Source organism: Drosophila navojoa, chromosome 3, assembly GCF_054131105.1.
Source record: "Drosophila navojoa isolate 15081-1374.11 chromosome 3, UAZ_NAV_1.0, whole genome shotgun sequence".
NCBI lineage: Eukaryota > Metazoa > Arthropoda > Insecta > Diptera > Drosophilidae > Drosophila > Drosophila navojoa.
The window spans coordinates 22,960,072-22,986,943 of record NC_142891.1 but is presented as its reverse complement, the minus strand read 5'-3'; the positions used below and the strand labels follow the sequence as shown (position 1 = coordinate 22,986,943).

At 40.1% G+C, this 26,872-nt stretch overlaps 7 protein-coding genes across 7 annotated transcripts; 3 read left to right on the top strand and 4 right to left on the bottom strand.

Moving 5' to 3' along the window:
- The first annotated feature begins 7,108 nt into the window (after positions 1-7,108).
- Der-1 (derlin 1) lies at positions 7,109-8,672 on the top strand. Its single transcript, XM_018110736.3, has 2 exons — positions 7,109-7,861; positions 8,342-8,672. The coding sequence occupies exons 1-2, from the start codon at positions 7,251-7,253 to the stop codon at positions 8,466-8,468; spliced, it is 738 nt and encodes a 245-aa protein (XP_017966225.1). The 5' UTR covers positions 7,109-7,250; the 3' UTR covers positions 8,469-8,672.
- Positions 8,673-9,387: 715 nt separating this feature from the next.
- Positions 9,388-14,618, bottom strand: LOC115563681 (uncharacterized). The gene is made up of 5 exons (XM_089258686.1): positions 14,373-14,618; positions 14,045-14,219; positions 13,699-13,963; positions 10,576-12,907; positions 9,388-10,519 (listed from the first exon to the last, which is right to left on the bottom strand). Exons 1-5 carry the CDS (start codon positions 14,440-14,442, stop codon positions 10,251-10,253), a joined length of 3,111 nt encoding a protein of 1,036 aa, XP_089114812.1. The 5' UTR covers positions 14,443-14,618; the 3' UTR covers positions 9,388-10,250.
- Positions 14,619-14,896: 278 nt separating this feature from the next.
- Positions 14,897-15,826, bottom strand: LOC115563683 (adenosine 5'-monophosphoramidase HINT3). The gene is made up of 3 exons (XM_030387022.2): positions 15,460-15,826; positions 15,207-15,400; positions 14,897-15,148 (listed from the first exon to the last, which is right to left on the bottom strand). Exons 1-3 carry the CDS (start codon positions 15,785-15,787, stop codon positions 15,107-15,109), a joined length of 564 nt encoding a protein of 187 aa, XP_030242882.1. The 5' UTR covers positions 15,788-15,826; the 3' UTR covers positions 14,897-15,106.
- A 445-nt stretch (positions 15,827-16,271) lies between these two features.
- On the top strand, positions 16,272-18,971 carry LOC108649561 (uncharacterized protein KIAA2013 homolog). The gene is made up of 5 exons (XM_030387017.2): positions 16,272-16,578; positions 16,646-17,123; positions 17,190-18,149; positions 18,218-18,342; positions 18,408-18,971. Exons 1-5 carry the CDS (start codon positions 16,392-16,394, stop codon positions 18,593-18,595), a joined length of 1,938 nt encoding a protein of 645 aa, XP_030242877.1. The 5' UTR covers positions 16,272-16,391; the 3' UTR covers positions 18,596-18,971.
- A 295-nt stretch (positions 18,972-19,266) lies between these two features.
- Positions 19,267-22,496, bottom strand: Got2 (glutamate oxaloacetate transaminase 2). Its single transcript, XM_018098918.3, has 4 exons — positions 22,273-22,496; positions 20,600-20,759; positions 20,195-20,545; positions 19,267-20,134 (listed from the first exon to the last, which is right to left on the bottom strand). The coding sequence occupies exons 1-4, from the start codon at positions 22,347-22,349 to the stop codon at positions 19,439-19,441; spliced, it is 1,284 nt and encodes a 427-aa protein (XP_017954407.1). The 5' UTR covers positions 22,350-22,496; the 3' UTR covers positions 19,267-19,438.
- A 251-nt stretch (positions 22,497-22,747) lies between these two features.
- Positions 22,748-23,394, top strand: LOC108649847 (Niemann-Pick type C-2a). Its single transcript, XM_018098921.3, has one exon. The coding sequence runs from the start codon at positions 22,853-22,855 to the stop codon at positions 23,303-23,305; it is 453 nt and encodes a 150-aa protein (XP_017954410.1). The 5' UTR covers positions 22,748-22,852; the 3' UTR covers positions 23,306-23,394.
- Positions 23,395-25,184: 1,790 nt separating this feature from the next.
- LOC115564109 (sterol carrier protein 2) lies at positions 25,185-26,863 on the bottom strand. The gene is made up of 4 exons (XM_030388035.2): positions 26,703-26,863; positions 26,323-26,646; positions 26,071-26,261; positions 25,185-25,881 (listed from the first exon to the last, which is right to left on the bottom strand). Exons 1-4 carry the CDS (start codon positions 26,745-26,747, stop codon positions 25,218-25,220), a joined length of 1,224 nt encoding a protein of 407 aa, XP_030243895.1. The 5' UTR covers positions 26,748-26,863; the 3' UTR covers positions 25,185-25,217.
- Between the last annotated feature and the right edge of the window lie 9 nt (positions 26,864-26,872).

Genomic DNA, 26,872 nt, shown 5'->3' with positions numbered 1-26,872 from the left:
GAATTTTTGCAAATTGAGCCACAATTTCTTCAATATTTGAGTAATTAAAGAATTCCAACAATGAAATTATCTCAGTCGGTACCTTATTTGCACGTAGCATATTGTCTACGGAGAGAATCTCCATTTTTCTTAAAATATGAAAATTGTTAGGAAGTCTGAAATTGAACCAAAACAATAAAAAAACAAAAATTGTTTTGTACTACATATTTTAAAGCCATAATAAGCCAAATTAAATTTGAAATAAGCTAGATCTCAAGCTATAAGCTTTTTATTAATTTTCCAAGCTTTTTGATTTCAAAATATGCTAAATCTAGCTTAAAATAAGCCAAAATGGCAACACTGCTGCCAGCGAGCGAAGTGTAGGGTTAAGGGGTACGACGGAGGCGAGAGCTGAGTTCATTATAGCAGAGATCTAGACAGCATTTAAGTGTGTGTATCCAATACAAGGGAATTGATATGGAAATTGGAGAATATAGAATATATGTATGTTGATCCTGGCATATAATTCAATATATGTGAATTTTTTAATGCCTTAATAATATCTGCAAAGAGTACACTATATTACAATGGAGACTTCGGGAGCATTCAAGCTATCTTAGACAAAGAGCTGCAACAATTAAAGTGAAGAAAATAAATAATAAAAAATGATTTAAAATAAAGACATCTGCTAGCAGCCATTTCTAGAAAACATCTTGACATCTCGCTTTGTTTACAGTTAAACCAACAACAGCCAACAGCAGATGTGAAGAGCAGAGAAAAGAGCAGAGCTGATGATAGTGGAGACTTGAGCAGCTGACAAATTTGCATATGTATATACATACTTATATACAGTCGTTAGCAGCCATCTTAGGAGACATCAGTTTAATGTCCAAAGAGAGATGTAAAGAGGAAAGAGAGGAGAACACAAGAGAGCTACTGACCTGGAGAGTTGGAAGCCATTTAACTGTCTCTATCTCAATGCAGCCATTTATCATGAGACATAAATATAATGGCCAACGATAGATATGAATAGAGAAGGGGAGAAGGTTACAAGAAGGAACTGTTAAGCTGGAGAATGGGAAGCCATTAAACTGTCTCTATTTCAAGTGTAGTCAAAGCAGATCAGCAAATAATTTTAAAGCAGACCAGTGGAGAGTATTAAACATCCACGCAGCTGAAAAGTTAATCTATGGAAGTCCTATCTAATAAAGTTCCATATGTAACGCTTCTCTCGCCGACAGCCGTCGCTTATTAGGCATAACTGTTTGATTGGCTACTTAGCGCAGATGAGGGTGTTCGGGCTAAAAGCTGGTTAAGTGAATGCTGCGGCTCTCTGGCTCTATGGCGGTGGTTGTTTTCCATTGTGTTTCAAAATGTAGCGAAATTTTCGAGTACATTTTTTTTATTGTGCACTTTTTATTAACCCCAAGCAGGCATCGAAGGTGGATTAAATGGGCCGTTTATTAAAGATTATTTGATAAGTCTGTTGGAATAACTAAATTATTGCTGGTATATGATATGCTGAGATATGACTAAGCTTAATGACTTATGAAATGATACCGTTATGGGTGTAGGAAATATTGTTATCGTGTTGTATATTCAACAAACTAAAAACATAAATAAATACATAGATATATTTTTAGCCCTTTGCTTTGACGTATGTGAACAACATTAATAATAAACTATGCTGAGGACGCACTTCAAATGGCAATAAAAAACAAATATTTACACTAAACAGTAGAGAAAGGGAGAAAGAGGAGAGAATGAAGAAGAGTACTTTATATTTATAAAAATGAAAAGCGAAAAAGTGGATGCATGCATCAAAAAAGGTAAAACTCCTCACCCGCAAATCCTTTGTCCAAATATATATACAAATATATATACGAATGTATATATAGTGGCAGTTGTGGAACAATTACCTAACCGGCAACAAGCACTTAAATCAACAGAAACAGCAACTGGAAACGGGAATGGAAATGGAAATGGCAATGAAACTGGAACTGGAGCGGGAGCTGGCGTAGTTTTGTGGCAGGACTCTCGTTGTGACTCTGACTCTCCGGACTCTTGTGGCTGAGCAAATAAACAATTAAAATGTCACAATGACGTCGTCGTCGTCATCGCCGAACCCGTGTCAGAAAACCACGAAAAATCGTGTAAACATTTCGAACCCCCAAAGGGAAAAGAACGCGCTCAGTCAGTGAAGACTTCCTTCGGGTTTTCAGTGTTTTGTGTTTTGTGTTTGCTGAAAAGCGCATTTCGCATTTGGCCACCACGTGACAAGGACTAGGCACAAGACATGCCATCATCCGAGCGAGTCAACAAAGGCGCAGTGGCAATGCGTGGGGCAGCACCAGCAGGAGCAGTGCCAGCACATCAGAAATCCCAATTAAAAATTGAAAAGCGCGCGAATTGACTTCAAGTTGCGGCCACCATGCTGAGCAGTCCTTGGACGTGGCAGCGACTTCTGCTCGCATCCTGCTCCCAGGCAGCTGCATGCGGCGTCTGTCTGTGGCATTAACAATTGATGCACGACGGCCTAATAGAGTTTCGTGCGCTCTCGGCCAACGGCTAAAACACTCTTCCTTTCACTTAGCACACCTACACACGCACACCTGAACACCTCTACAAGCTCCGTCTTCAAGCATTGCCTGCAGTTATGCCCTGAGGCATTTTCTAGCGTAACCATAATAGTTCTCTCTGCCTAGTAAACTAGTAAATAAACTAAATTCTAGATATAACTATCTAAAGAAGGATAGGAAGGAGTATACGATTCCTTAACTCTTTCATGTCACAATATTAAATAGTATTATTTAATTTCACATAACTATTATTAATATATAATAATAAAAGATATCATAGTTTAACATTTTTCATAGAACATTCCAAATCTGAGTTTCAATAAACAAAATTAAGTGAGTTTGCAATTTTCATAGGTATATTTTCATATGTGAATGAGGCTCAACATTCAGTGAGCTACGCAGCACAAAATAGGTCAAGTGAAATTGAAATGTTGCTGGATGTTCTCATCATCATCATCATCATCAATTAGAATGGAAATTCATTTTGCACCGCTTTCACTCAACGCTCCACAAATTCAGAGCAAGAATTTTCAACGATGTATCTAGCATGTATAGTCTGATATACAGGATTAATTAACAGGATTCAAAGTTCTCTGCAAATTGAAATCCATTCATTAGAGTCGAATGATAAGAAAAAAGCTAAATTTGAGACTGATCGACTTAATTAAAGTTTCCAGCTTGCATGTGATTTAGACTTCTAATAAATATGGAAGTAAATATGTAAAATAGTAAATATATGTTCGTAAATATGGAAGTTTATTCATCAGTTCGCAAATAAATTAAGATCTATTCTATAGCTTAATCCAGATGGCTTTTAGCACTTGTTGATAAGACAAATCTCAAACTAAACAATAATATTTAATAATAAATCTCATGAAATATAGACCAGGACAACCAGTGAATTTATTTTTCCAATAGAAATCAAATTACTTTAAAATAATCAAAATCCCCAAATAAAATATAAAAATATTAACAAAATAAACACATCATATTAATTATGCTTTAAAAGATATTTGCACTTATAGATTTACTTATGACTATTTACTCAACACAAAAATCCATTAGCATTCATCTAACCAACAACAAAAATAAGATAAACAAAACGTTGAGACTCACGCAGCCAAGATGTTGAAATGTTCCTGTTGAGATGTATGTTTCGTTAATTAAAATCCGTTTTGGTTTTGATGTCTTTGCCGTGCAGCTTAAGCAAGTATTCAAAATTTAATAACCGAAATGACTTCAAAGCGTTTTTTGGGTCGCCCCCTAAAGTATTTGGTCCTAGACTAATCAATCCACTCACTGCTGGAGGTCATTTTGTATTTTCTTATGCGAATCTCTACAAAATGCACATAAACACTGAGAGCAAGCCAACGAGTAAGCGAAAGAAAGGCAGAGAGAGAAACACTCACACAAACACACACACACAGATACGCGCGCGTGCCTACAGCTAGGTGAAAGCTGTCGTCCGCTCAATGTGCACCGAAGGAGCCCGCAGAAAAAGGAACCATGCAAATGCGACCGAGCATCGAAGACGTCAATTTCGTAATGTAAATATTTTATTTATGAGCCAAAGTAAGTTAAGGCAAACAGCGAAAAAGTGAGCTCGCATATTAACATGGTGGTTGGTTGGTTGGCTGGTTGGCTGGCGGTTGGTTTGACTCTAAATGGCAATGTCCGTTTACCGTTGCCTCACCTACGCATTCGCAACCTTATTATATTTCAATTTGCCGACGGGCTTCAATTGTTGATTTCAAACTCAAATGGATGGCATGCGCGCGTTCATGCTTTCTCGCTCTTACGTGACGAGCAACTACCGTTATGGCTGAGGCAGAGGCGAAATCGCAAAAATGAAACAAATACGAGAGCAGCGAGCGCAACGAGCGCACACAACGTCATTATCATTATTAATCAACATCATTACACGACGCCTCTCTTTCGCTCTCGCTAGCACCAATTGGACAACGCCAGCCGCGCTCCCTAGTCCAACAATTTGAGGGCTGTTTCTGAGCGACTCGCAGCAATATGTCTCCTGTATATTAAGAGAGTGTGAGTATGTGTGCGTGTGTGTAATGTTAACGCCATATCTGTAGTTTTGTACGTGTGCATGTGTATGTTTGTGTATGTTTGACAGCTGCAGTATCTGTGGACTGTCCTTTTTCTAAGCTGTGTGTGCCCCTACGTCGTCCCACACCCTGAACGAGTACATATTTGTACTGCAATTTGGCGGCGCACGTTCCTCTTATGATTTGCCTCTTTTTGCGTTCTCATTTATGTTTGAGTTTTTTCTTTTTCTATTTTCTTTTTCTTATACTTTTTTTTGTTTTTTTTTTTTGGGTGCCCCCTGTTAGGTTAACCTACCAAGCCCCGCTGAGCTATTATCTAGAGAACGAGAGAGTGAGATGAAGATAGCGAGCGCTGAAGGAATGTGAAAAACTGTAAAAAACATAATGTGAGTAAATACGCATACGATACGCATACATATGTATATGTATGTATGTATGTATGTATGTATGTTACGTATGTGAAGAGTATGTCCTAGTTGGCCTCTACATGCGTACTTGCATACAAACATACATAATTACGCGTCCATTTATGTATGTATGTATATTTGAAAGGGATATGAATTGTTGTGCACCCTGGGAGATTTCGTAATCAAGTAATTACTGTAATTAGGATAGATGCCAAATGTCTGATACGCAGGCTAAAATTCCCATGGAACAAATAGTTCATGAGTATGTATGCACATAAAAGTCATATCTGTAAACTATATACTTATATGTATATACATACATATATACAAACTTTCATCTTTTCAATATCTGCATATCAAATATGATATAGACTCTGTTCGAGTTAAGAATATAAAATGCTCAGGCCATTTCTCATATGTACTTGAGAAATTTCATATTATTTACATACTACTACTATATATTGTATGTATATGTATGTATGTGTGTAGATGCTTATGTGTATGTATACACATTACAACGAAATGAGCGAGCAAAACGGCAACGCCGACAACAAAATGACAGCGGTCCAGGTGAGTGGAAGGCGCTGCAAAAGCTCAACGCGTAAATAAATAAAACCCCGCGCACACACATACTGATATACATACATACGTGTACATACATCTGTATGCGCGTGTGTTTGTGCACTTTGTCAACAGCTACTAAAACAGCAAAGAACTTCATAATGAGCATTCGCGCATGTGGGCGTGTTGTTGCTGGCAGCGCATGCGTCTGTAGTTGTATCATCCATTTTGCATTTAAATGGTGGGTGTGGCCTCGCACACGCATACACTCAACAGCAAGCAGTCTCACACAAACACACACACACACACACCAAACGTAAGCAAGCCACACACTGAACCGTTAAAAAAAATTACTTGATTAGCTCGTTCTTTTCATTTCAGCATTCGCACTCGTATCCTATGTCGCTATCTGTCTCGCTCTCGCTGCTGAGTGTTTGTAGCCACATTATGCACAAAGTATTAAAATTCAACAGGCAACAAAAAATCACACATGTGTGTGTGTGTTGATCTGTGTGTATTGCGTCTTGTGCCTGCTGTGTTAAGAGAAGATACGTTTTGTCTTTTGCATAGAAATGTATCTTTTTAATTGCTTTTACACACTTTGCACGCAAAAAACTTTTGCTTTCAATTTAATAAATTGTGTTGGCAAAAATGAGAAATTAGATTAGGAGAAAACCCCTAAATTAGATATTTGTTAATTTATAAAAAAAAAATTAGTATGTAATAAACTTAGTTTAGAGAAGTCAAATGGAGATACATACATATATTCATTAGGTACTCAACTGTATTGTAAAAAATACACAGGTAATTAGCTTCCAGCGTGTCTTTATCAGTATTTTGAATTTGATTGAATTTAAATTATGTTTTAAAATTAAATATTAATTTTCAGAAATTATTCGCAATAGTAGTTTTACAGCTGGATCACTATTATATGCAGATTGACATACCCTATATATGTGGACTAACGTACATTTAATGTTTTATACAGATGGTTGCGCACAATGAATATTTTTACTTGTTTTCCACGTGGCTTATCTGCGTGAATAGATTTTCGTAAAAAATTGTCCTCAAAATTAACCACTTACAGTTAGGAATGACACTGATGTGACAGCGATCAATTTACTTGCCTGCGTTTCATTCTTCTTTTATTCACCACATTTCCACTTTAAAAATCGCCAGATCTACATTAGTTTCGCATCAGCGCCTCACTATTGTTCAGCTCTGATACAGTATGCTTTCATAGTTGACAATCGGAACCATAAACAATTATTTTTATTAATACGTCTGGAAAACATGCACCCAATATTTGAAAAGAAATAAATTTGCCGCGCATCGATTTCAGACTATCGATAAATTACATTGAACTGTAACTTGTTATAGGTATTTGAATGTCACTTCTTAATTTGGCAGAAATGACTAAAATTTAATAAAAAGTTAAAATTTATTTTATTTTAATTTATCAATGTGTACATTACTTGATACATAATTATCATAATAGTGTGTATGTTTATTTTTCTTTTATAGGCAAACGTTTTGTATTTTTGGTATTCTACAAGTTATGTTAGGCAGCCACACTGTTGTATAAAGACACGTAAATCAACAATTGGAAGTGAAAGACTGTTTTGCAAATTCAAAGACATTGTATATTAATATTAAGGACGATGGACGCTGGGACATGGTACCATTCATTGCCTCGCTTTACACGGTACTGGCTAACAGCCACAGTTGGCATGAGCCTGCTCTGCAGATTCGGTCTGCTGCCAATGGAATATATGTACCTATCCCGTGAGCTGGTGCTGACCCGGTTACAGCTGTGGCGATGCATCACCTCCCTGTTCGTGTTTCCACTGAGCGGAGCGACAGGCTTCCACTTTCTGATCAACTGCTACTTCATAACGCAGTACAGCAAGAATCTGGAAAAGGATCAATATGCGAGAAGCCCCTCCGACTACCTATATCTATTGATAATCACTGCAGTGCTCGCCAATCTCGGCGGCATGTTATTCAACGTATACTTTCTGATGGACATGCTGGTCGTTGCAATCACCTACATTTGGTGCCAACTGAACAAGGAGGTCATTGTTAGCTTCTGGTTCGGCAGTCGCTTCAAGGCCATGTACCTACCCTGGGTGCTAGCCGGCATTGAGCTAGTTTTCCACGGCTCTTTGGCCTCACTGGTGGGCATATTCAACGGACACGTTTATTATTTCCTCAAATTCCAATACCCACAGGAGCTGGGCGGCAATGCATTTCTCGAGACACCCGAATTTTTGTGAGTATATACATATGTACATATAAATAATTTAAGCTAATAATATCTAAGCACACAACATATGGAATCGGTCAACTGGAAAAATCTAGAAAGGAATCGTTATGTTGTCCCAAGCAACTTTGTATTTACTTGGCTCCCATGAGAGCGGCCCTTATTCAGCGATCCGATGCTCTTATCAGCTTACACAAGACTCTGTTTGTTTTTTTGCCGACTCATTGTTCTCTTAACCACCTGCAGCTTGGGCATTGCTAAGAGAAAAAGAGTATTGCATCATTTAAAGCTTTGTAACGAGTATCAGAGTTGTCAAGCTATAACACACACACACACACATAATAAATAAATGTGTCGCGTTAGTTTGAAAATACAATCAGAATAAACAAAAGTGATTATTTTATTTATACTTTGCTATGAATAATCCCATTATATATATAAATTGATTTTCACTAGCATTTCTTCAAATATTATTTCTCTTTGCTTCAGAAAACGTATTGCTCCGGACGTATCTGGTGGCATTAGCGGCTTTGGTATTCCACCGGAGAGCAGAGCACCTCCACGTCAAGCGGCCAACTCAGCCTGGGGTCATGGCACGGCCTTGGGACGCAACTGAAAAATTTATTCATAAGTTTAGTTAACGTACTATCTTTCTATCGGTCTATACAAATGATCTATATACTAAAAAGTAAAAGCTCGATCAATCCCTGTCAAAACTCATCCTATACCTAATCTTGAGTTTGGCATCTTTTTATTGAGTCCACGGCATCGTGTTAAGCGGCGGTATGGTATACAAATATACACAAAAGATAACAAAATTTTCAATATATTTGAATTATCTGGTTTGTTCATAATTGAGATAACTTCATTTTATCTATTAACTACAGTGTACAAATTTTATTCCTTTTGGAGCCATTTATTTTTGATACACCTCCAATTCTTAATCATTTATATAACATAAATACAACTTTTTCTTGATCAGGTAAATTACGCTGAACGCGTATAGAGATTAATTAATATCTTATTTTGTTGTAAATAAATGGATGCTTGCGTTATTAAAGGAATGAATTTTCCACCCACCCAAAACGCGAGCTTATTTTGACGGAAGCTTGAAATAATATTCTTTAAGCAGGGGAAATCGTAGACCTATAATTGGCGTAATACAGAACTAGATATCTCCGAAACCTCCCGAATGGCTGAATTTATCCAGACTTGAGTCATAATGTTGTCTTTAATGATTCTAGAAAGATCTCGATCTTAAGCTTATTGCCCCGATTAATAAGCCTAGGCTTTGTCGCTATCAAATTAATCATTGAAGCTATACATTGAAAATTCCTTTAGTTTGTCTAATGTCAGAAAGAAAGGAATTCCCTCATCGGTCTCAAATGAATTTAAAATATTTACTTTATGCTTAATTTATATTTATTTCATTTAAAATTTCTATGTTAAAAATTTTACAGCTGCACGCATTGTTCAACAATATTTGTATAGTTACATTTTGTTTTACCGTTTTGTGGTGGTTTCGCTTCGATTGCGTTTTGTTTGTTTTTTTTTTTTTTATCTAAAAGCTACACTGTTTACGTTTTTTTTTTTTCTTTTTAGATTTACAAAATCGATGCATAAAATACTTAAGATTTAAACTGTTCGTACGTAGTTATAAATGTCTATGTATATATTAATGCGTGTGAGTGTGTTCGTGTGTGTATGAGTGTGTTGGATTATTCTTGTTTCAACTTTTTTCTTAAACTTTTGTCCTGGTAACTAATCTCTAATCGGCTCTTTACACGATACATATACATGAATTTATATGGCTTGTAGCATTTTGAAAATTCTTCATATTTGTTTGTTTTCTTGTTTTCGCTTAAATATTTACATTTTGCATTTAGATCGGCCATAAATGAACTAAAACTATAATCTCATTGAAACACACACTTTAATTATTATGATTTGACGCTTCTGTTCTCAGTTTCTTTCCGTGTTTGAGTTATGTAATGAACTTATCGAGGGGCTAAAAACTAAATGAGAGAAATATGCTATTTACAATGTATACAAATATTTGATGATATTTCGATGGTGGCAGCTTGGAGAAGTTTAAATAATTCAAAACAAGAATCAAAAATTCCACATAGTTTTAAATTACATAATCGATATTCAAGCTTTTTCTGTTTTCATTTTTCCTTTTTTTTTACAAATATTTTTTTCAAATACATTTACAAGTAATTATAATGTTGCACTTTGCTTAAAGAACTTGGGTCTACTAAACTAATAACTGAATCCTAATTAAACCGGGCTTTATGTGTGTGTATGTATGTGAGTGTGTGAGTGTTTGTATATATGTCTGTTTGTGCGTACATGGAGCAACTATAACGAAATAAACAGTTGGGACACCTCGGACTACCTATGGCAGCGTCGATGTCTTTGCCGGGATCGTTGTTGTCGTTACAGCTGCTTGCCCCGTTCCTTGTTCTCCTGTTGCCGGCTGGTCCAGCTTTTTCTCATCTTCCGCCAGGGGTGGCATTATAGTTGCTTTGAGAGATGTGGTCGTGGTGGTGGTCGTCGTCATTGTCTCTGGCGATATGTTGCTGGTACACTCAATCTCAATGGGCTGCTCTAGCTCCATGTCTACATATTCAATGGCACTGTCCCCATCGTCCTGAATTTCTATGGCTAAATAGATATTGATGATTTCAAGTGGCTTGATCTAAATACGCCATATTACTTACTGCGATCTTTGAGCTGGGAGCTTGCATTTTCCGTGTCCTCCCCTGCTGCATCCTCTACAATGACATCATCCAACTGTTGCTTATTGCTCTTTGTATCATTCGCCATTGTTGTGGATGCTGTGCCTGTTGCATTCGTAGCAGCTGCCGCTTTGGATGCCTGATCCAGCTCCATCTCCCAGTCCGTGGCATTGAGGACCACCATTGGCGCCGACTTGGCCGACGTCTTCGTCTCTGGCGCGCCATTGTCTGCCACAATGATGGGCATATTAATAATATCTATAGGCGTATCTTCTGTAATCAGCTGATTCGGCTTTGACTTTGCCAATGCAGATGACGGCGCAGCCGTTGCCGTGCCTGGGCTTGTGCCCGTTCCAGTTGCCGTTCCCGTTGCTTGTGAATTGTTAGCCGCATTGACAGAAGTTGATGGACCAATGACAAGCACATTGGGCTTGGCCGCAAGCAGCTCGCCGCTGGGCTTGGGTTTGCTGGAGGCCAGTGTGACTGCTCGCATTCCACTCGTGGGTAGAAACACCAAATTATTCTTGCCAACCCCTGCTGCACCGAGCGTCAATGTCGTGGGTTTAACCTTGCTGCCGCTGCTCGCAATGCTGGACGTGGAGACGACACCAACGTTGCTCGTGCCGCCCGCGGCACTCGAGATCACTTGAGTGGGCGTCAGCAGCTGCATTTTCTGTATCGTTATTCGTTGCTGCGACGACTGCGGCGAGGAGGGCGTGCCGGCGCCAGTGGGCGAGACAGCAGCACTGCTGACAGTAACACCAGCCGCGCCAGCGGCAACGTTTGATGGATTCAGCTTGTGTATGATGCTGCCCGAATGCAGCTTGGCCGGTTGCAGGAACAGTTTGCCGTTGGGCGAGCAGATCTTGATGTTGCGCAGCGCGCTGCTGGGCACATGCTTGATGCCGCCGGCGCCGGTCAGCTTAATGTTGCCCAATATCTGTGAAGTCGATGCCGCAGCACCACTGCTGCTGCCAGCTGCCGTCACCGACGTCGCCGCTGTGCTTGTTGTTGTCGCCGTCGCCTTGCGGAATAGCGGTCCCACAGGCGTGCCCGAGGAGCTGCTCAAGGGCGTGATAAGCGTGTTGTTCAAGCTGCTCGCTGGTATATTCTTTATAATATTCACAGTCGAGGCGCTGCTCAACGGTGTGCTGGCCACACTAGCCACAGTCTGGCTGGGCACTCGCTCCTCAACAATGTATTTTTGCACTGCAGCTGTGGCTGGCGCCTTGCTGCTGCCGAGATTGTTGATGGACGTCGCTGGACTGGCGGCCGATTGCTGCTCATAGGGCAAGAGACGTACGGCTGTGTTGGGCACGGAAGGCAACTGCTGCTTGTCGATCAGATTGATCTTCTTCGGCGTCAGCTTGGTGCCGGCTGGCAAAATGGTGCCGCTTGCCGTTGTCCGTACTTTCGGTGGGGCTGCTATTTGCTGAACGCTTATAATCTGTGGCGCGAGCGGCAAGTTAGCCGTTGAGATGTTTGCGGACGCTGGCTGCGTGCTGCCGGTTATTGGCTGTCGTTCTTCTACAATGTATTTCTTAACAGGTGTGCTCAATTGTGGCGGCTGAATCGTCTGCGTCGTCGGCGATAATTTCTCCTTGAAAACAATGGGCGAATTAACAAATGTGCGCGGCGTCGTCGGAGAGAGCATCTCCGGAGGTCCATAGACAACGCGAGCGGCAGGTATCGTTTTTAATTTGGTGGCCGCAACCGATTTGAGCGCCTCATCTAAAATATATTCCACGTGCGGCTGCACCAAGTGATTGGCGTTTGGATGTGCTGATAGCTCTGGCGTTGTTACAGGCGTGGATAGTAATACTTTTTCTTGCTGTTGTTGCTGCTGCTGATGCTGCGGCTGCTCCTGATGTTGTTGCTGCTGCTGTTCTTGTTCTTTTTGTAATTCCTGCTGTTGCTGTATTTCTTTTTGTTGTTGCATTTGTTGTTGCAGCTGTTTTTGTGCTCGCCGGCGGCCGCTCTTAGCCGGCTTCGTATTAATGCCGACACCGGAAACATTGCTATTGTTGGCCAACGAATTCCCGCTGCCCTTTTTGCTAGCCAATCGTTGTTTGTGTTTCTGTTGCTGCTGATAGAAATATCGTTGCTGCAGCGTACGGGCATTGGGACGCTGCTCCAGTGGCACAAGTTGCCCATCCTCATCCTTGCCCCCACTTAGCTGCGATGGCAATTGCTGCAGCTGTACCTGTACCTGTTGTGTATTGCGTTTCTTATTCGGTTTCGTGTCGCTGCTCTCATTCTCCTTGCGCTTTAGCGTAGCCTTCTTTATTTCGTTTGGCAAGTCGGGCACCTTAAACTAGAATAATAAAATGAATGTGGATTAGAAAGTTTACATTTTTTTAAATATATTAAATTAAATTTACAATATATACATATTTATAAATGGCTTGCAAAATATTGTTTACATATTATTTTTAATTTCGAAATTAATCGTATTGATTACTTAATTATAGCTTGAAATAATCATCTTCCATTTTATATATATTTTTAAATTTCGTAATTGGAGTTTTTTATTTATTAAATCGATCAATATTGATTTCTTATCGATTATAACATTTAGCCGCTAGCAATCAGCTGCAAGTTAAAATGTAAGTTAACAGTTTACTAACACTGTTAACTGGCAGCGGCTGTTAACTGCCGATGCAGAGTTGAATTAAATAAAAATTAAATACACAACCTTGCGACAGCAAAATTTGGCACCAGTGATTGGGAATGGACTACTTAGATAAAGGAACACCCCTTTTCCAGTTAAGACTGGAAGATCGAATCAATTATGCATTAACCATACTAAGCGGCTACATTAGAATTGAAACTTTTGGGTTGCAAAGTAAATAAGTTAATAGTAAATTACAACCTGTGTACGTAGATCTTTCAGACTACAATCTAAGACCCTACGCCAGTCTTAGATTTGCCTTAGCCTGGCTTTTCCTTGCTGCCCACCACAGCAGCACAAGTGAGACCCAGGCGCAGACTGTACTTTCTCTGCTCATATATATTCGCACATACATACGTATGAGGCAAAAGCAGCACAAGTAAATACTTATGTATATAGCCCCCGATCAAGTTATATAATGCTGCCACACTCACCGGCTCATCCATGACCACGATTGGCTCCTGATGTTTTGTTATGCCATGCTTAAGGGTCTGATAGGCTGCCTGTTCTCGTAGCGCTTCACTTAGATTTGCCCCAGTTTCATTTGGTGGCGGAAGTTTGCTGTTTTCCGCATAGGCCTTGGCAGCCAAATCGTTGGCCACAATGCTCAGGGCAGTCTGCGGACTAATCCGTGGCAGCAGCGGATATGGGCGACGACCTTCACGTGACCATTCCTGCCATGTGTTCGGACCGCAGACGCTAAAAATGTTTGTGGTAATACATTTAAGTATATATATATGTAAAATATGCACGCTTATTTAACATTTTACAATTGCTTACTTCTCGGCAATTGTGCATAATTGTTCATCGTTGGCAGCGCGGCGCACCTCCGCCCGATGACGTTCCTGGGTAATATGAAACAGTTGGCGTAACTCCTCGAGCAGCTTTGCTTTCGGTTCGCTTAGCGAGCCTTGGGCGCGAAAAACGCTTATTACATGCGAATACGATTCTAACTCTACATGAACGATACAAACAAAACGGGCACCAATTAGCAAACAAAAATCGTGATCCACGGAGGCAGAACTTCTGCTGCTGCTGCTGCTGGTGCTGTATAACATAAAGTGCTTCCTCCTGGCGGTGGCGGCAGCAGCAGCAGAACATCACCTACCAAGTCGACGCAGCATGCCCCGACATTCGTCGCGGGACATTTCCAGCGTTTGCGGCCACATGCTGCGCATTGTTTAGAACGCACTACGTCTGAAGTGCTCCAATCCGTTAATTTGCAACTTAATTTAGCAATTTCCCCAAAAGGTTTTCGCGAATCTTGTAACTAAAACAAACTAAAATTCAGCGTTTGCTGGTGCTGATTTTTAGTGTTGCAAAGCAATCGATTCCACTATCGATATAGTTCGTATTAACACTTTCATACCTATCGGTAGGAAGATGCGCCAACTATCGATGTACGTTGCCATGGCACACCGTTGCCATAAAAAAATTACGTTTTCTCTTCTTGACAGGTGCCACGACATTAGAATTTAAGATTACGTTTCGATTTTCATATATTTTTATTGAAAATGAAGGATATTCGCTTAGAAATCCACTACTTACGACAAATTGAATGAGGTTTGCTGCTATGAGATCCTTTTAGATATTAATATAAAACTTGTCTTTTTATTTTGTGTTAGAAGGGATTATTATTCTTATATCCTAAGACATTTTTGAAAACTTGTATTTACACAGTAACACCTAACTTAATGGTTCGAGCGGTTTGAGGAAACTTGAACAATGAGCAACGAATGTATGCTGTTCATAATTGGACGCAAGTAACTACATATTTAGCTTCCTTGTCATAATTAGAGATCAGTGCTTTTTAAGGATGCAAGCCTCTCCTGACTTTCATGACTAGAGGTCCGCGTCTTTTAAAGATTCTATTGCGTCATTGGCCTAAAAATATTTCTTCGTTTTTTTACTTTACAAATTTATATTATATTCATCTACTCACGGATTTGAACCAAAACGAGGGTGTGAAGAAACTTATGCGATTTGATAAGTCCATTTCAGATTTGGGAGAAATTCCATGCAGATGCAAATGCTTTTGTGATATAAACGGCGGAATATGAAAGCCAATCACAGCATTTTCTATACTCACATTTTTCGATTCAAGGAAATCAATCATTCCATTCTGCATGCGCTCAACTACATAATAAACAAACAAGACACATTTAAAATATGTTAATTATTTCACCGTTACTTACCTAAGCCCACGTGGGATTTATTGAGTACTTTCAGACTGTGAAAGTGTTGCTTAGGTATGGCCAAATAGTGATAAGTGGCAGCTGGGCTTTTGTCCTTGAAAATAACATATTCGTCATTTTCAAATTCCAGTTTTGGTGGCGTTATTCTACCATGGGCAATGTTACAAAACAAACATTCGATTCGGGATTGATCATTAAGATCACTTCCAAATTCTATCGTATATTTGATGAATATGAACAATAACAAACAAACCAATGGAATTAAAAGATGTCTTTTTTTTAAACATGTCTTAAAAGAAGAGTTGGATAAGTCTAGCTTGTTAGACATTGCCTTGCACAATGAATATCAATATAAATATGGATATTAAAATATCGATATTATGCAGACTGAATAGCACGATCGATGAATCTGAGAAAAAACAAAGTTGATCGAATTTTTGAAATTAATTCAACTGATTTATTCAAATTTAATTTACTTGCTATTGTGTAAATAAAAAATAAACTAGCCTGACGGTATTGTAATATATAAATTTTCTTAATTTTTGTTGGTTTGAAAATATTAAAAATTCACGGTCAATGCATGTTATAACAAAAATTCTAATTGGAGCTCGTTTAATTCATATCCAGTTGTCAGGATCTAAAAACAAAATAATACTTAGGTTCCCGCTAAAGAGGTCAAACCTTTAAGGCCAAGGTAATGATAAAAATAAAGACTTAGCAAAAATAAATATATAAAAACATACGGCTTTGAATGTCGTGACGGATTTGGAATGCCACTATTTCTATTACATTGTCGATGTTTTATATATCGATGAATCGATTTGATATTAGAACAAAGATAAATTTGTGAGTTTGGCCACAACTTGTGGCCAATCAGTAGCATTTTGAAAATAGTTTTCCAATGCGAAATAAATGTTTATAACGCAATCAATATGTTTATACGATCAGCCAAAAACAAATTCGAGACCGTGGATATTGTGCGGAGACTGAAGCGTCTAGTTGAAGGCACTCTATCGTCATACCGGCGTTTGTTTTTACTTTTATTGTGCGTGTGCATAGTTTTTTATATGCTGCCACCCATATTTCGTTATCTATTTTTAAGCCCAACAGAGCAAAAAGGTAACGTATTTATCGCGCTTCATACCATCATCAATTAATATGTCTTTGTTTATTGTGCGTGTCTTAGATCCACACAGTATGTGCATGGACGACCGCCTAACGCCCTACATCTTGCAGAACTACGAATACGATGCAAACATACGTCACGTGGCTCCATTGATGCCGGGCGAGCGAGACTACACGCCCTATGTCGGTAACGGTTATATTGGCATGGAGGTGTCGCATGGTGCGTCACTAAATATAAAACATGGACGCGCCATGCAGCTACCCATACGCTTCTATCCATTATTGTCCGTCACACCGAATGGTGGAAATGCGGGCGAGAAAGAAGCAACGGTTGTTGAGTATTTGACGGGAATGGTGCACAGATTTCAATGTTTCTCTGGCTACTTTGCTTCCTACACACTGTATGCACATCGCACACAGCCCAACGTTCTTATGCAAGAGCTGCAAATTACCAATACCCGTAATACAGTTGAGAGCATTGATCTAATAATGTCCCGCAATCGTTTGCCCAAGTCATCTACGCGCAGCATACCGCTGAGGTGAGTCAGAGAAACTTACATGGAATATATATGTGTATGTATATCTTCAACAACCATCTATTGTAGCGATCCAGTACAAATTGGAATGCTCACATACAGTGGCTTGGAAGTTATTTCGGGCACTGTGCAGCCTTCACAAGATGATCCGAGCAAGTTGGTCGTCATTAGCATCGCAAAACCGCAACTAGAAACGAAATTACAGTTGCGTAAACGTGGCACAGTACAAATAATCTATCCAATGATCATAGAGTATTCGAAACCCGTGACCGAAACTCAATTAAAAGCGACCATCGACAACATCGAACAACATTCGATTCAGGCCATGACAAAGCTGCTACAGAGGCTCAGTGCTAAGGCATCTGGTTCCGGTTCGGTTAACAGCATCAACATGTATCGCCAAGAACATATTAACGTCTGGACAGATTTGTGGGCGACGGGCTTCACGATAAGCACATCGAAGGCTGAGAATAGTTTAAACGGCGATAGAATTAATGCCACCATGTATGCTGTTCTATCCCAAGTACGCAGCTTTGAATTTGAAGACATGTCCTCCAGCTTGTTCGGAAGTTCGTCCGCTGCGGGAATACGAGAGGACATTGCCAAGGCGTTGACATACGCTGAGGGTTGCTACGACAGTTATCACACGCTTCAGGCGGAGAATCTTTGGCGTGATATGTCCACGCTGAATCAACTTAATTCCCTGGTGTCTTCTTGGATGCTTACGTTGGAGAAGCAAGGCTGCCACAATTTGATACGTGCTGGCGCGTCGGGCGTCATTCAGGCTATGACTCTGAGCTTTGGTAGCTTTCGGTTTAGCAACCAACATTTGGAATGTAATATGCATCCGAAATTCTTGCATCGTGACTTTCACTTCAGGCGCCTCAACTATGGTAATAAAACGCATGTCAATGTGACAATTATTGTTAAGGAAGACAACAAGGCGGTTATCTATGTGGCCCTGGATCGTTCCGATCGCAGTTACTATGCATGCGATGGCGGTTGTCTGGATGAGCCGATCCTACTAACGTACGTAAAGGATATAATATATCCCATAATATCAATGAAGATAATGACTGATCATTTTCCTTCAACAGCCAAAATCGTCGAGAATTTCCTGTGAAATTGACTGAACCATTAACTGCAATATTATATATAACCGAGGATAAGCAACACATGGAAGAAATTCATCATGCTATACATGTTAAGGAAGTCGTGGAGGGTGAGCTTATCTGTCTCTATAAATATCTACGTTTGTTTGGTTTTAATTACAACTCTTATCTTCAGCTCCGGCGCACGAACAGCATCTCATAGCGCTGCATAAACATGGCCATCAATTGGGTGGGCTGCCCGCACTCTTCTGGGTCTCAGTCTGTGCAATAATCGTAGTATTTCATATATTCCTATGTAAGCTAATTATCAAGGAGTACTGTGAGCCAAGCGATAAGTTAAGATATCGTTATAACAAACCGTGATTCTAGTTATATATATACTTACAAATATATATATACATATATATACAACAAAAATAAATAGAAAAACAAAACCATGTAATCAAATTGGTCAGAGAGAAGCTGCTAATAGAAACAACTTTAAAACCAAATGTCAGAAATCTTTAATGGAACTAATATAGAATTCGATCTAGATATTTGGGTGGTAAGTAAACAATGTAATATTAGTTAAATTAAAGATAAAACGGTAGTCAAAATGTATAGTATTATTTGCCAGCTACTGTAAGTTTTGTATGTACATTTAAACAATTGGATTTACTAGCTCTTTTTGTAATTACCCCAAGCGGCGCCATAAAAAAACTAATTGTTACGTTCATTAAACTCACAAAACGACAACCGGCTACAACTGTGTTTGAATAACTCTAACCCTGCCTTAGGAATTACACTTATTTGTACTATGTATTGTTCAATAATGATATCATTATAGTCGAATCGCTCTTGATGAATGTTATTTGACTTTCTTTGAGGCCTCATATATTATTATTAGAATATGATTATAAACAATCTATATATAGAACATGCTAGGCCCAGATTCATACTTTGAGTTGCTGTACAGCTTATCTATGAAACGAAACACACGAGTTCATATCACATTATACATATATACATACATACATACATATTAATAACAGCTGTTGTTAACTATAAAATGCTAGAATGCTTTATTTGAACGGCAGACGATTTAGCTTATGTACAGGGTCGGACTGGTGAACGGCAATAATCTGTTTAGCTTATTCTTAGCTGTATACAATTTCTATAAATGCGAACAGGCGCAGATAAGTGTGGGGCTCCAGGCATTGATATAATCTATTTGGTCACCTTGTGAATGCTGTCGGCCAGGTACTCTACATTCTTGCTAGTTACACCGGCCATAGAAATGCGGCCATCTCTGGTCAGGTACACGCTGTAGTCCTTCATCAGGCTGTCCACTTGCTCGGGTGTTAGTCCACTGAAGCAGAACATTCCAATCTGATCAACAATATGCTGCCAATTGCGCGAGGAGCCCAGTTTCTCCAGATTGCTCTTCAGCTGTGCGCGCACATTGATAATGCGATCAGCCATGGTCTTCACATCCTTCAGCCATTGGCTACGTAGATCGCCATTGTTGAGGATCTCGGCGGCGATGCGCGCACCATGAATTGGAGGATTGGAGTAGAGAGCGCGAATCAGTATCTTGATCTGGGATAAACAGCGAGCTGCCTCATCCTCGTCGGCACAAATCACCGTATAGGCACCAGCTCGCTCACCGTATAGGCCCATGTTTTTGGCAAAGCTCTGCGCCAGGCAAAAATCATGGCCATCAGCCTCAAAGATGCGCACGGCCTGGGCATCGCCATCGACGTTGCCGGTGGCAAAGCCCTGATAGGCCATGTCGAAGAATGGATAAAGCTTGCGCTGCTTGAACAGCTGGGATAGCTCACGCCATTGCTCGGTGTTGGGATCGACGCCCGTTGGATTATGAGCACAGGCATGCAGCAGCACAATCGACTTTTCAGGAATTTGCTGCCAGGAGAAAGAGAGTGTTTAGTAAACCAACAAGTTTCTTTCCTTTTCAATCGTCACCTTCAGGTCCTCAACCATGCCAGCAAAGTCCAGATTGCAATTCTTTGGGTTGTAGTAGCGATAACGCTTGACTGGCAGACCGGAATGCTCGAAAATGGGCACGTGATTGCCCCACGACGGTGTAGGCAAATAAATCTCGCGGTTTCCCTTCCAGAACTTGCTCAAAAACGCGCCGCCCACACGCAACGCTCCAGTGCCGCTGATCGCCTGCGCTGTGGCATTGTGCTTAGCCTTCAGACGGCTAGACTGCTCGCCGAGAGCCAACTCAATGGCCTTGTTGTAGAACTCGGGCAGACCAATGATTGTGGCATATTCCTTATCCAGTGTACGACTGATAATACGCCTCTCGGCCTGATATAGAGCATAGTTTAGTAGATCCATTGATTTGGAGGCACGCACACTTACCTCACGCACACTGGGCAGCACAAATGGCTTCGTATTGTCATCTCGATAGGCGCCGGCACCCAGGTTAATCTTTTTTGGGTTCGTGTCCTTCTTGAAGGCCTCCGTGACGCCTAATATGGCGTCGGGTGGACCCATTTTTACCTCGGAAAACCATGTGGATCTGAAAGTTTTAGGTACAGAAGTTTTCAAAAATACAAAGCGCATGAAAATTCTCAACCTAAAACCCTAACAACTTGTATTAATAAACAAATGATTGTTCATTGCCCTCGGGTTACTTTTTTGTACTCTTCACTTTAATAGAACGGACGTTTACCCTACTTATCAAAGCATTCAAATAGTTATCTTAGTCCACTTCAAAAAACGCGCTTTGATTAGCTAGAAAGGAAAAGAGCTTAATTATACCTTTGAAATGCTAACGTTTCAAAGTCAAATATCGCTTTATATTTGTGACCTTTCGAGCCTCTGATGCACACTGTCGTTATTTGTATTAATTGTCCTCGTGTTGGGTTCCCTCACACGCTTATCGCTTATAGCTGTAAACAAGCGTTATGACGTCCAACCCACCCAGATTAATGAGAGATAGAGATAAGCCATTGACTAAACAAATTTTCCATAATTTTTCTTCCTTTGTCTCTTAGATAAATTTGTAGAATGATGCATATATATTTTATCTATTTTAAATTTTAATTAAATTGCATGTGGATTTGAAAGTTTCTTAGAAGGCAATCAGAATATCTGATTTTACAATTGGTTTCAGCAGTTTCCTGAATAGGAAAAGTATATATTACTTTTAACTAATAAAATCCACTATTTACATAACTATGTAAGCTAATATGGCTACAATTATTGATTGATTCTCAGTTACTACAATATATATGTATAGTTTTACTCGAGAATAACAAGATTGTTATGTCAAAAGCGTAATTCATACACAAATAACAAATCTAACAACAGTATGCGATCGGAAGTAACTAATTATCGCTTGGAAAGAAGTGCTATAAATATGACACAAACGTCAGCACTTTAAATGTACCAAAGGGACCAATCTGCAATGTACCAAATTTAAATCGAGAGTGAAACGTACCATCTTGGTACACAAACAAAGGGTACAAATGTACATGTGGCAGCTGTAACCATACATATATTATAGACACATAACTGTTATAATTTACATACAGATGCATGTAACTTAACGAATAATATATGAAATAAGGAAATAATTAACACATGACATGCAGATAATAAACATGTCACACGTATACATGTATGTGTGCATAAACAGATTGTGGAATATTTTGTTGTTCTAAGCAACAGACTGGATAAAAATACATACATATATATACATATATATATATATATATATATATATATATATATATATATATATATATATATATATATATATATATATATATATAATACATATGCTCACATAATAAAAAGTCCCAAGCACAACAAACACTAAATTATCCAGCGCGGCGCATGCACACACATATATTTATATATGATGTATATACACACAACATGCTTATTCACACGCATGCATGGAGCACAAATAGACCGGCATTTGCAATGACCTTGACAAATGACACTGCAGTGCACTGCGACGTGTTACATAGTGCAGCTAAAAAACACTGCCTACAACAATGAACACAACTGAGACTCAGACTTACTTGCAACGTAAAACTGCTGGTGCATTGATGGCGATGCGGTTTGCAGTCAACAGGCTTCGTTTACAAATTTGCGACATGATTTTAAGCGTTACTAAATGGTATTCAATTAAAATTAAAGTAAATGCGGTCAAAATGCTGCGCCCACCGCGGCTAAAGTGAATCTAACCAAATTCAGCCAACTGGAATCGGTAGCAGAAGCTTTCCGCTAGTGATGAGCAAAAGATAAAGAACCATCGTGCGGACAAACATAGTATGTCTTACTGCGTAGAGAAATGTACTCTAAAGGATATAGATTTGAGTTGTACTATTTCCAGAAAATGCATCTATTTCGTTTCAAAGCGACATTGACAATTCAAATTGGAATATTGGAGTTCAAATAAGAATTATGTTAAGTTAACAGTAGCGCGCTTTTCCAACACGAATGCTTATCGATAGAAAAGCTCCATTCTCGTGAGGCGCGCAGCGTTTGCTTGAGTCGCTTTTTAAACTTTTTCCAGTTGTAGTTAAGACACTGTCGCGAGAACACATGTGAAGCGTGTTTTCGCCAGAGCTGATAATTTAATTAATAAAAATATACGTCATGTTTAAGTTATGCGTGCTTATCTCGTCGCTGCTTTTGGTGCTGCAGCTGGGCGCAGGTCTAGAATTTAAAGATTGTGGCTCAAAGACGGGCAAATTTAGTCAAGTCACCATTGAAGGCTGTGATACGACAAAGGCAGAGTGCATTCTCCATCGAAATACCAATGTATCAATATCAATCGACTTTACATTGGCCGAAACGGCTACATCCGTTATAACTGTTGTCCATGGCAAAGTGTTGGGTATTGAAATCCCATTTCCACTGAGCAATCCGAATGCATGTGTCAACAGTGGCCTGACATGTCCGTTAGAAAATAATGAGTCCTATCGCTATACGGCCACACTGTCAGTGCTAAACAGCTATCCAAAGGTCTCAGTGCTTGTCAAATGGGAGCTGCAGGATCAAAACAATCTGGATATTCTCTGCATTGAAATCCCAGCTAAAATACAGTAAAATGTGAATATTATAATCGAAACATGTATAAGTCTCATTGTAATCTAATCTAATAAGCAAATAATAAATAATAAATACAAAGAAATAAACTTTGATGATTTCATTTATGTCGAGGTCAGCCTTTATTCCCTTTCATTGGCTTCACTTTCTTTGTTTACAGCAATAAAATATTGCTTTTCTGTTTTCTTTGTGATAATTCTTGAATATTTTAGATATTGACCAGAGCTCGCAAATGAGAGTTGATCGTTTTTTCAGCTGTCTTCCCTTCTGTGTGAAGAGTATACCGAACTTTTCAAACCGTTTGCCAAGCTCGTACAAAATATTTGCGTATTCGTTATTAAATGCGAGAAGGGTATGAAAGCGTTGGTACTCATAATGAAAATGTTTTCGCGACGAGCGTGTACACACACACACACTAAAGTCCCTTGCTCATACATGTAGTATTTATATGACTGTGTGCGAAGCTCTTGCTGCCTGTAGAAATTTTAAGGCCCAGCATTTGCATATGTTTGATTGTGTGTATGCAGGGGACGCGAGGCTCACAGCTGTGGGATATCACTTGTAGAAGCATTTGTATGCCTATGTGCCTTTACATGTTCGTGTGTGTATGTGCATGCATAAACAGTGGCGTGTGCCTACCTCAACTTGGAATTGTGGGCACGATTTTGGGTTCGAATTGAAGAAGTGCGCTTTGTGGCACTATGACCGGCAAGTAACTATGAGAAGAGATTTAAAAAAGTGTAGTACCTGATTAATCTTAGCATATAAAATGGGATGCGATTGTCGATACCTTGCACCTGTTCATATATATAAATGCATATACAGGAGCATGCAAGTAAAAAACTTATAAAAAGTATTGGCAAGAGCACTTGTCACTTTAGTTAGGCTGTCTATAACTCGATTTATTTTGTATTCATAGAAGACAATTTGTAACACACAGTTCCTAACCTAATCAATCATTCAGACTGTTAGTCAAATAATCTACGAGGCAATATCTTAGACAATCAGACGATAAGTCAATATGTTGATAATAATAACGGGTCAGTCCATTGGCAGACAATCAATCAGTCAGTCTGCCAATTAATCAATAAATCAAGTCAATTAATCCATCAATTCTTTCCTTCGGCGAATTCTTCATTCTGTACGCCTATGGCAAGGATGCGTGCAATGCGACGCTTCATAGCGAGGCACTTGCCCAGGTATTCCAACATCCTGCTGACAATTCAATACGGATTGCATGATGGGCGTGGCATTACGGCCGCAGACACCCGTCATCGTCATGAGCAGCTGCGCCCTGATGCCGTGGCATTATGAACGAATAATACCATACCGCTTTGTCTACTATTCGCTGGGGCTGCTTGGTTATTGCTCCTGGTCATCGCTCTTAAGATCTGGCGTATATGCTGCGGATGGAAGCGGCAACAGTCTAAAGCCAAACGCAGTTAGTTAAGAGCATATAAATAAAAAATATAATAAAAGCTCATTGAACCAAGATACCGTTAAACACCTCAGCATGGATTTTAAATCATTTCATCAAGGAACATGATGTGGCTTTAATAATAGTGCGGGTGATTTCAAATCTGTAGCTTGTTCGATTGAACAGTTTCATAGTTATTAACCGATTGTTTACATTCAGCACTGCTTGACAAGCAGTTCAGCAGTTTTCGGAGTGCATACGATTATTCGTTTGGTATTTTGCTTATGTATACTTAAGTATTTTTTCTTCTGGCACTTTTTATACCTTTCAAAATGTCAAAGCTATTGAACCTCTGTTTCAAACTTAAATTTATTTACGAAATACGTATTTAAAAAAGAACAACGCAAAGCATTTATATACATATTTTCAAGTCCAGTTTAGTTTGATAATAAAAAACACAAATTCATATATTTACATTAACAACAAATACATCCCTTACAACTTTGCTTTGGACGCACCAGGGAAGCCCAGACGATAGAGAGTTACCACAACGGCACCACCCAGACCCAGATTATGTTGCAGGGCCAACTTGACATTAGGCACCTGCCGCTTCTCAGCCAACCCACGCAGTTGCCAGCACAGCTCGGCGCACTGAGCCAAGCCTGTGGCGCCCAAGGGATGTCCCTTAGAGATGAGGCCTCCACTGGGGTTGATCACAAATTTGCCGCCATACGTGTTGTCTCCATTATCGATAAACTCGCCAGCCTTGCCCTCACCACATAGACCCAAGGCCTCGTAGGTGATCAGCTCGTTGGCCGAGAAGCAATCATGCAGCTCCACGACCTGCACATCCTGTGGCTTGAAACCGCTCTTGGCGAACAAACGCTGAGCGGCAAGGCGAGTCATGTCATAGCCGGCAATCTTCATGAGGCTCTTGTCAGCAAAGGTCGACTCGGGATCGCTGGCCATCTCCATGCCCACAATCTCGACGGCCTGCTTTTCCAAACCATGACGACGCACGAATTGCTCGGAGGCCAGAATTGCAGCGCCCGAGCCATCCGAAGTGGGGCAGCACTGCAGCTTGGTGAGCACGCCCTCAACCACCTGGGGCGACTTCATAATCTGCTCGAGGCTGTATTCATCGCGGAACTGGGAGTATCTATAACAACAGGAGGAGAGAGGCGACAGATTAAGATAAGAATGACTGCACCACTCGTCTATCAATTGGATGGCCAATGTTCAGCGAGAGGATGGCCCCACGATAAGTGATACCAGATAAGATAAGCGCATTCGCTTATTATGGCACTGAACTTTCGACTGAGAGCTAATCAATTCATATAGAACTTACGGATTATTAACCGAGTGCTTGTGATTCTTCCAGGCAATCTTTCCGAAGTGTTCCGGCTTGGTGCCGTACTTCTTCATGTGCTCCTTGCCAGCATTACCAAAGATCTGAGCAGCCATTGGTCCAGGTCCGATCTCTGTCAGCTCTCCCATTTCGGTGATGTGCCGCTCCATAGGATTGGCACGATCAAAGTACTAGCAATATAGATTATGTTATGGATGGTATTATATAGGGATGACAGTTTTTTCTAGCTACCTTCGACGCCAACGAGCCACGCTCCATTTTCTCAAAGCCCAGGGCCAGGACACAGTCTGCGTTGCCCGACTCGATGATCTGTTTGCCTAAATACAGGGCACTCGAGCCCGTGGAGCAATTGTTGTTCACATTGTAGACGGGAATGCCAGTCATGCCCACCTCATACACCGCTCGCTGGCCGCAGGTGGAGTCGCCATAGACATAGCCCACAACAGCCTGTTGCACCTCCTCGTACTTAATATTGGCGTCCTGGAGAGCCTTGGTAACTGCCTCCTTGGCAAAGTCTGGGTAGCAAACATCAGCGCGGCGACCTGGTTTCTCGAACTAAGAGTCGAAAGTCGGTTACAGTTGGTGACAAAGGTCACTTCTCTGATACGAACCTTGGTCATGCCAACGCCGATAACGTAAACTCTAGTCTTAGTCATTTTGATGTGCTTCTATTGTGGTAGGCGTCCGGGAAGTAACTGTTCGACCCATTTTCAGTTGGGCGCGAATTCACTTCAGTTTCAATGGAATCAGTTCAATTAAGTTGCTCCATAATTTTGAACAA